The 9,531-nt window shown below is 39.4% G+C and overlaps 1 protein-coding gene and 1 pseudogene across 1 annotated transcript in view; one reads left to right on the forward strand and one right to left on the reverse strand.

Annotated features, from left to right (window-relative positions):
• LOC105005065 overlaps window positions 1–2,705 on the reverse strand; it is an 8,351-nt pseudogene extending 5,646 nt beyond the window's left edge.
• DLAT (dihydrolipoamide S-acetyltransferase) overlaps window positions 1–7,265 on the forward strand; it is a 34,968-nt gene extending 27,703 nt beyond the window's left edge. The window contains exons 13-15 of the mRNA XM_010862882.1: window positions 3,147–3,309; window positions 4,550–4,686; window positions 5,271–7,265. Of these exons, the coding sequence (XP_010861184.1) occupies window positions 3,147–3,309; window positions 4,550–4,686; window positions 5,271–5,400 (430 nt within the window). The 3' untranslated portion in view covers window positions 5,401–7,265. The remainder of the gene's footprint in view (window positions 1–3,146; window positions 3,310–4,549; window positions 4,687–5,270) is intronic.
• The last annotated feature ends 2,266 nt before the right edge of the window (window positions 7,266–9,531 follow it).

Below are 9,531 nucleotides of genomic sequence, written 5' to 3' on the forward strand. Positions count from 1 at the left end.
GTTCATCAGGCACTCTATCTATCAGATCTAGGCCCTTAAATCTATTTCTCACTTCCACTGTATAATCATAAGGGATTTGATTTAGGTCATACCTGAATGGTCTAGTGGTTTTCCCTACTTTCTTCAATTTCAGTCTGAATTTGGCAATAAGGAGTTCATGGTCTGAGCCACAGTCAGCTCCTGGTCTTGTTTTTGTTGACTGTATAGAGCTTCTCCATCTTTGGCTGCAAAGAATATAATCAATCTGATTTCGGTGTTGACCATCTCGTGATGTCTATGTATAGAGTCTTCTCTTGTGTTGTTGGAAGAGGGTGTTTGTTATGACCAGTGCATTTTCTTGGCAAAACTCTATTAGTTTTTGCCCTGCTTCATTGCGTATTCCAAGGCCAAATTTGCCTGTTACTCCAGGTGTTTCTTGACTTCCTACTTTTGCATTCCAGTCCCCTATAATGAAAAGGACATCTTTTTTGGGTGTTAGTTCTAAAAGGTCTTGTAGGTCTTCATAGAACCGTTCAACTTCAGCTTCTTCAGTGTTACTGGTTGGGGCATAGACTTGGATTACTGTGATATTGGATGGTTTGCCTTGGAAACAAACAGAGATCATTCTGTCGTTTTTGAGATTGCATCCAAGTACTGCATTTTGGACTCTTTTGTTGACCATGATGGCTACTCCATTTCTTCTGAGGGATTCCTGCCTGCAGTAGTAGATACAATGGTCATCTGAGTTAAATTCACCCATTCCAGTCCATTTTAGTTCGCTGATTCCTAGAATGTCGACATTCACTCTTGCCATCTCTTGTTTGACCACTTCCAATTTGCCTTGATTCACGGACCTGACATTCCAGGTTCCTATGCAATATTGCTCTTTACAGCATGGGACCTTTCTTCTATCACTAGTCACATCCACCGCTGGGTATTCTTTTTGCTTTGGCTCCATCCCTTCATTCTTTCTGGAGTTATTTCTCCACTGATCTCCAGTAGCATATTGGGCACCTACTGACCTGGGGAGATTCTCTTTCAGTATCGTATCATTTTGCCTTTTCATACTGTTCATGGGGTTCTCAAGGCAAGAATATTGAAGTGGTTTGCCATTCCCTTCTCCAGTGGACCACATTCTGTCAGACCTCTCCACCATGACCTGCCCATCTTGGGTTGCCCCACGGGCATGGCTTAGTTTCACTGAGTTAGACAAGGCTGTGGTCCTAGTGTGATTAGATTGACTAGTTTTCTGTGAGTATGGTTTCAATGTGTTTGCCCTCTGATGCCCTCTTGCAACACTTACCGTCTTACTTGGGTTTCTCTTACCTTGGGCTGGGGTATCTCTTCACGGCTGCTCCAGCAAAGCGCAGCCATTGCTCCTTACCTTGGACGAGGGGTATCTCCTCACCGCCGCCCCTCCTGACCTTCAACGTGGGATAGCTCCTCTAGGCCTTCCTGCACCCCCCGCTGCCATGGCTCCACGCCCGCGTTGGATAGCTCTTCCCGGCCGCCCCCCCTGACCTCAGATGCTGGGTGTCTCCTCTCGGCCGCCCCGCCTGACCTCGGACGCGGGGTAGCTCCTCTCGGCAGTTCCTGCGCCGTCGCAGTCTGGTACTCTCAGCTGCTGCCCCTGACCTCGGACGTGGGGTAACTCCTCTTAGCCGCCGCCCTTCAGCATGGGATCCTCCCGGTGCAGCCGCCGGCGCTTTAGGGTGCGCCGGTCGGCGCAGCCGGATCATATAATAGTTCTATTTTACTTTTTTAGGGAACCTCCATACTCTCTTCCTATAGTGGTTGCACCAGTTTATTAATGCATTCTCACCAACAATTTATAATTTATGCTTTCTCACCCTTTTCTTCCTTGCCAACATTTGTTAACTTTTTTCTTAATTGCAGAACACTTTAGCAGGGGCCCTTACACAGACAACCCCTATGGAGATCATGATACAGTTCAGGAGTTTGGAAACTTGGTTGGGGGGGGAATATCATTCTTTTTAAAAAATCTTTATTGTGATATTTGGGCTTCCCTGATAGCTCAGTTGGTAAAGAGTGTGCCTGCATTGCAAGAGACCCCAGTTCAATTCCTCAGTCAGGAAGATGTGCTGGAGAAGGGATAGCCTACCCATGCCAGGATTCTTGGGGTTCCCTTGTAGCTCAGCTGGTAAAGAATCTGCCTACAATGTGGGAGACCTGGGTTTGATCCCTGGGTTGGGAAGATCCCCTGGAACAGGGAAAGGCTACCCACTCTAGTATTCTGGCCTAGAGAATTCCATGGACTGTGTAGTTCATGGGGTCGCAAAGAGTTGGACATGACTTAAGAGATTTTTACTTTCAGTGTGAAATTTAGCATTTTCTCCTATTATAGAGAACAAATCAAAGAGGTGTTTTAATACTTGTTCTGATAACCAAATAAAATCGAGTTGTTTTCATATGCATTGTAGTTGTTATGGATGTCTTAAAATATATCACTACTTCAAAAGCATAGCCATAATTAGATCTGCTGCAAGATTTTTGAAGCACATATATCACAGTTTTGTTTTTTGAATAGTTCAGTAACTGAATTTCAGTATATTTTGTTTGGGTTTTTTTTCTTTTTTCTTTTTTTAAGTATTTTGTTTCTTGTGTTTAAAAGTTCTGGAAGGGGCCCAAATGCAACGGTGTCTGTAGCATAGAGAAGATTAGGAGTCCCGCTTTTACGTTCTGAGACAGCACTACCTCCCTACCATGCGGGCACCCCTGTTTCTGCCCCCGTGCAGTTCTTTCCCTTCAGTCTTCCTTTTATCCGCTCAGGCTCTGCTTGCAGACGAAGCTCTGGCCAGTCCTCTTCATCTCGTAAATCTAAGGAGTTCTTTTCAGTTCTCACTGGATGCTGAATGTTTTTCCCCCAATTATGTTCATGATGTTGGTCAGTGCCGATAAGGGGTAGTTAGTGAGTACAAGTGAAGCCAATCTACGGACACATTGCTCATTCATTTTTAAAATGTGCAAGTCTAAAAAAATAAAAGTGCAGGTCTGAGAGAGGGCATAGCAAAATTGAAAAACCAGGCAAGATCTCCCTGGCTAAAAAGTAACACAGATTGAATACCGCTATTCTTGCTTAACCTGACACAGACTCTTAACAGTTGATGATTATTGAGTTTTACTTTTCTTTTTTTCTTTTTAAATAGAAATCATGTTGTTGATATCAGTGTTGCAGTCAGTACTCCTGCAGGACTCATCACACCTATTGTATTTAATGCACATATAAAAGGACTGGAAACCATTGCTAATGACGTTGTTTCTCTAGCAACCAAAGCACGAGAGGGTAAACTACAACCACATGAGTTCCAGGTAAGGTATTATGTATTTACTTTATGAATGTTACTATGCTATTTTAGTGAATTGCATTGTTTTTAAAGTTGGCCTTTGCTTTTATTGCATTTTCCACTTTTTGATTCTGCCTTGTGTTCTCACTGACAGAAGGTCTTGAAAATAAAGAAAAATTGAGTAATCTATCACAAGCTGAAAAAAACATTTTCAAGTAGTGTGCAAAAGCCACACAACTGACTTGTCTTCATGTTGCTATGGTTGTGTGTTTTCAGAAAAGTGTACCCCATTCAGTCTTTTCTTTTTTTTCCCTTTCACCTTTATGTGTAATTAGTAAATAGAAATTGTATATATAAGGTGTACAACTTGATGTTTTGATATATGTATACTCTGTGATCGTGACAAGGTAATTAACGTATCTGTCACCTCATATACTTACCATTTTCCTTTTTTAATGGTAGTTGAGTCCTTCTTTTAGAAAATACATTATTGAAGTATACTTGATTTACAATGTGTTAATTTCTGTTGTACAGCAGAGTGTCTCAGTTATACATGTCTAGCAATGGCACCCCACTCCAGTACTCTTGCCTGGAAAATTCCATGGACAGAGGAGCCTGGTAGGCTGCAGTCCATGGGGTCGCTGTAAGTCGGACACGACTGAGCGACTTCACTTTCACTTTTCACTTTCATGCATTGGAGAAGGAAATGGCAACCCACTCCAGTGTTCTTGCCTAGAGAATTCCAGGGACGGGGAGCCTGGTGGGCTGCCGTCTATGGGGTCGCACAGAGTCGGACACGATTGAAGCGACGCAGCAGCAGCAGCATACATTCTTTTTCATATTCTTTTCCATTATGGTTTGTCACAGGATATTGAATATAGTTCCCTGTGCTACACAGTAGGACCTTGTTGCATATCCATCCTGTATCTAATAGTTTGTGTCTGTTAATTCCAAACTCGCAATTGAACTCTCCCCCCCCACCTTAGCAACCATGAGTCTGTATCTATGTCTGAGAGTCTATTTCTGTTTCGTAGATAAGTTCACTTGTGTCATATTTTATATTGCACATATAAATGATACCGTATTTGTCTTTCTCTTTCTGACTTGCCTAGTTTGATAATCTCTAGGTTCATCCATGTTGCTAAGAATCCCTTCTTAAAGTAAAACATCTTAAGGTCTTTTCACAAAACATTTGTCATTTTTTCTGATTTATATTGACAAGCAGTTACCATGATCTGTTTTTAAATTTTTTTTTTTCCCTTTAGGGTGGCACTTTTACGATCTCAAATTTAGGAATGTTTGGGATTAAGAACTTCTCTGCTATTATAAACCCACCTCAAGCATGTATTTTGGCAATTGGTGCTTCAGAGGATAGACTGGTTCCAGCAGATAATGAAAAAGGGTAAGTGCCAAAGTGGAGAGGGAGTTGTAAACTTACTTTCATTACAGTATCCCTGGCTTTGAGTCTTAGGTTTTATAATTATTGGCATGGCATACTGGAGCTTCACACAGAGCTAGATGTAAGCACAGAGTGAAGTTTCTCAGGGCACCAACTCTTCTTATTTTGCTATTTGAGATGGGAAGTCTTATTTACTCTAGGTCAGGGGTCAACATAATTTTTCTTAAAGAGCCAGTTAGTAAATGTTTTATTTTTTCTGGGTCACACAGTTGCTATTGCAGATACTCGGCGATTGTGGTATGAAAGCAGGCACAGCCAATACAAAAATGTATTCCAGTGAATCTGTGTTTGGTGGGATTTGGCCTGTGGGCTGTTGTTTCCTGACCTGTATCCTTCAGATGGTTGTTTGGTCTGTTTCTTCAAACTATTGATTTGAGCTAGAGATGTACAACCCATGAAGAGTAGGAGAAAAATAATGTTACCTGGTTGGGATTGTAAGTTAGGAGCTGGCATTTGGGCTGGTTACTAGCTAACATCTAGTGATTGCTTTTAGAATACCTAATAATATTTTTTTAATCTTTTTCTAGATTTGATGTGGCCAGCATGATGTCTGTTACACTCAGTTGTGATCATCGGGTTGTCGACGGAGCAGTTGGAGCCCAGTGGCTTGCTGAGTTTAGAAAGTACCTTGAAAAACCTATCACCATGTTGTTATAATTAATCCAAGAATGTCTAGACTCGCCTAGGTCACACTGTTTCATTCTTACCAAGGTATTAATATGTCATTAAACGGTGGTTCTCTTTTTATTTTAAGGTTAATCAGTTATTTTTGAGTCTGTCCAGATAAGTTATTTGTAATGGGCATTACAAATTTTTTAAAATGCCAATACATCCCAATATTGTGCACATTTAATAAACACCAGATTTTAAGCTGTGTACTCCAGGTCAAGGGGCCTATGGCATAGCCCTTTGGTGGTAAGTCCTTCCACTGGAAATGCAGAGGTAGAATTGTGGTTCCCTATTGAGACAGGCACATAAAAGTAACCTTGATGAGACCTTGAGGTTTTGAAATTTAATTAACTCAAATGTTTTGATTAGATTTGAGAAAAGAGAAGTCAGGAAAACTACTTCATTTGGAGAAAGGATTTGAACTGAAACTTGATTTTGGAATTTAAACCTAGTTAAAAATTTTCTGTTACATAAATCTTGGTTTATCATGGATAAGAAGCATGGAGAACTTGAAGGAAAATATGAGAAAACTTTAAAAGTCAGCATTTTCATAGGACTGTTCAACCAGCTGTTCTTTGTTGTTTTTCTATGAATTCAGAAATGGTTGTTTTCTCCTCTTGAGATGAAGATATAAATATGAACCAGCTCCTTGGTATAAGTGAGAATTTGTGTGTGTATCTATTTAAATGTGTCATTGTGAGAGCAGAATTCTATAATTGCCTCAAATAAAAGAATATGCTTATAGAATTTAACAGAGTGAACTTGTGAAAGTAGAATTTTTCCTGTAAAATTAACTAGTGGTTACTTGCAAATGAACTAAATTACTAGGATTTATTACTTAAATACTTGAAAAACTTGTATCAAGTAACTGTGGAATGGAATAAGTGTATATATGTAAATATGGTTCCTAGTGAGATATGTGCCAAAGTCCATTTATCATCAAGTTGTATCTGAAAAGAAAAAGGGGAGAGATACACTAGTGGACAGTTTGGAGTGATAAAAGATGATGACTGGAACAAACTGGTCATTTCTACTTGGATAAAGTGGAAAATGTTAAATGTGTACAAAAAGAAGTGTTCTATGTTTTTCCACCCCAATGTTGTCTCATGTAAAATAAGAAAACCCTAAAATCCTGTCAGAGAGAAAAAGATTATTTAGGTTGTTTGCTACCTTATCAGCCTAAATATTTATTTTCCATTTTCTTACAATTTGCCTTTCTGTAGGGGGGTGGGGGGTGGTGATATTCAGGATAATAAAAATGAATTAGAAACATTATTGCAGTTCTAGACTTTCTATGGAATTGATGTGACTTAATAATAAATTTGGAATTGTTTATGACTATTAGCAAATCTGATCCTCCTTATAAAATGTAATATGCAGAACTGTTCCCTGAAATTTAGGTCTTTCAATGTGGAATCTGTTTCTAAATGTTCATTATTACATGGCGCACAAGTGACACTCGATATATTCCAGGAATATTTTCCTTGCCGTATTATTATGAAAATAATACGTTAATCTGACTTTTCAGTAGTGATTTTAGCTTGAATTGAAGATTATGGAGAAGGAACAAACTTACGACAAGGGACCATCAGTAGTATGAGCCACATCTGGTTCAAATACATGAAACTTCAAAGATAATTCATTATTTGGTAGTGTTTATGGCTCTGTTGTTCCCTTGAGAGAAAAATTTAAAAGTTGCATTCTAATAAAAATTGTTCTGAGTTAAAAATTAACCTGAGCTATAATCTAAATTTGGATTCAGTTTATTTCCCTTACCAGATGGAATGAACAAGTCTTAGAAATAGTGTTTTGGTTCAAATTAGATTGTTTGAAAAATTAAACTATATGTTTTCAACAAAAAAAAAAAAAGAAAAGCTAACAGGATTTGCTGATCCAGGCGTGAATGTAGAAAGAAGGAATAAGAGGAATTAAGGCTGTCCCAAAATTTTTGTCTTGAACAACTAGAAAAGTAGAGAATTTTTGTGTGTGTGTGTGATAGTAAAGACTGGGGAGGAATACTAATGTTTATTTTCCAAACTTTGTTAAACATTTTTTCTTTAGAAATTTTCAGAAGTTGAGGAATTTCTTTTATTTTCATTTGAGAGTAAATTGCCAGTATGAGGCCCCATGACCCCAGAGCACTTTAGTTTGTAATTGCTGTCAGCAAGGAAATTTTCTCACATATCTGGAAAGAAACCATCAAATCATGAAGTTAGCATTAATGGAATTGGTATCATCTAATCCACAGAACCCATTCAGGTTTTGTCAGTGGTTTCAGTAATGTCCATTTTAGCAAAATAATTCAGTCTAGGGCCGTATTTTGTTTTTAGTGTCTCTTTAGTGTTTTTCGTTCTGGAACTGTTCTTTCATGTTTTTGTTTTTTTTTTTCCAGTTTATTTTTAATTGAAGGATAATTGCTTTACAGAATTTTGTTGTTTTCTGTCAAACCTCAACATGAATCAGCCATAGGTATACATATATCCCCTCCCTTTTGAACTTCCCTCCCATCCCCCGCCCCATCCCTCCCCTCTAGATTGATACAGAGCCCCTGTTTGAGTTTCCTGAGCCCTATAGCAAATTCCCATTGGCTATTTTACATATGGTAATGTAAGTTTGCACGTTACTCTTTCCATACATCTCACCCTCTCCTCCCCTCTCCCCATGTCCGTAAGTCTGGTCTGTTCTTTATGTCTTTTTCTCCATTGCTGCCCTGCAGATAAATTCTTCAGTACCATTTTTCTAGATTTCGTATATATGTGTTGCTGCTGCTAAGTCGCTTCAGTCATGTCCGACTCTGTGCGACTGCATAGACAGCAGCCCACCAGGCTCCCCCGTCCCTGGGATTCTCCAGGCAAGAACACTGGAGTGGGTTGCCATTTCCTTCTCCAATGCATGAAAGTGAAAAGTGAAAGTGAAGTCGCCCAGTCATGTCCGACTTTTTGTGACCCCATGGACTGCAGCCTACCAGGCTCCTCTGTCCATGGGATTTTCCAGGCAAGAGTACTGGAGTGGGGTGCCATCACCTTCTCCAATATATGCGTTAGAATATGACATCTATCTTACTTTTTTGGACTCACTTCATTCTATATAATAGGTTCTGGGTTCATCCACTTCATCAGAACTGACTCAAAGGTGTTCCTATATTTATGGCTGAGTAATATTCCATTGTGTATAGGTACCACAACTTCTTTATCCATTCATCTATCAATGGACATCTAGGTTGCTTCCATGTTCTAGCTATTGTAAATAGTGCTGCAGTGAACAATGGGATATTTGTGTCTTTTTCAATTTTGGTTTCCTCAGGGTATATGCCTAGGAGTGGGATTGCTGGGTCATATGGTGGTTTTATTTTTAGTTTGTTAAGGAATCTCCATACCATCTTCCATATGGCTGTATCAGTTTACACTCCCACCCACAGTGCAAGAGCGTTCCCTTTTCTCCACTCCCTGTCCAGCATTTATTGTTTGTGGACTTTTGGGCGATGGCCATTCTGACTGGTGTGAGGTGATATCTCATCGTAGTTTTGATTTGCATTTCTCTAATAATGAGCGATGTTGAGCATCTTTTCATGTGTTTGCTAGCCATCTGTATGTCTTCTTTGGAGAAATGTCTGTTTCAGTCTTTTTCCCACTTTCTGATTGGGTTATTTGTTTTTCTGGCATTGAGTTGTATGAGCTGCTTGTATATTTTGGAAATTAATCCTTTGTCAGTTGTTTCATTTGCTATTATCTTCTCCCATTCTGAGGGTTGTCTTTTCAGCTTGCTAATAGTTTCCTTTGCTGTGTAAAAGCTTGTAAGTTTAATCAGGTCCCACTTGCTTGCTTTTGTTTTTATTTCTGTTAACTCTCGGAGGTGGGTCATAGAGGATCTTGCTTTGATTTGTGTCATCGAATGTTCTGCCTATGTTTTCCTCTAAGAGTTTTATAGTTTCTGGTCTTTAATTCATTTTGAGTTTATCTTTGTGTATGTTCTTCGGAAGTGTTCTAATTTCATTCTTTTACGTGTAGCTTTCCAGTTTTCCCAGCAGCATTTATTGAAGAGGCTGTCTTTGCCCCATTGTAAATTCTTGCCTCCTTTGTCAAAAATAAGGTACCCATGGGTGCATGGGTTTATTTCTGG

The sequence above is a fragment of the Bison bison genome, unplaced genomic scaffold (assembly GCF_000754665.1).
Source record: "Bison bison bison isolate TAMUID 2011002044 unplaced genomic scaffold, Bison_UMD1.0 scf7180017864485, whole genome shotgun sequence".
Lineage (NCBI taxonomy): Eukaryota > Metazoa > Chordata > Mammalia > Artiodactyla > Bovidae > Bison > Bison bison.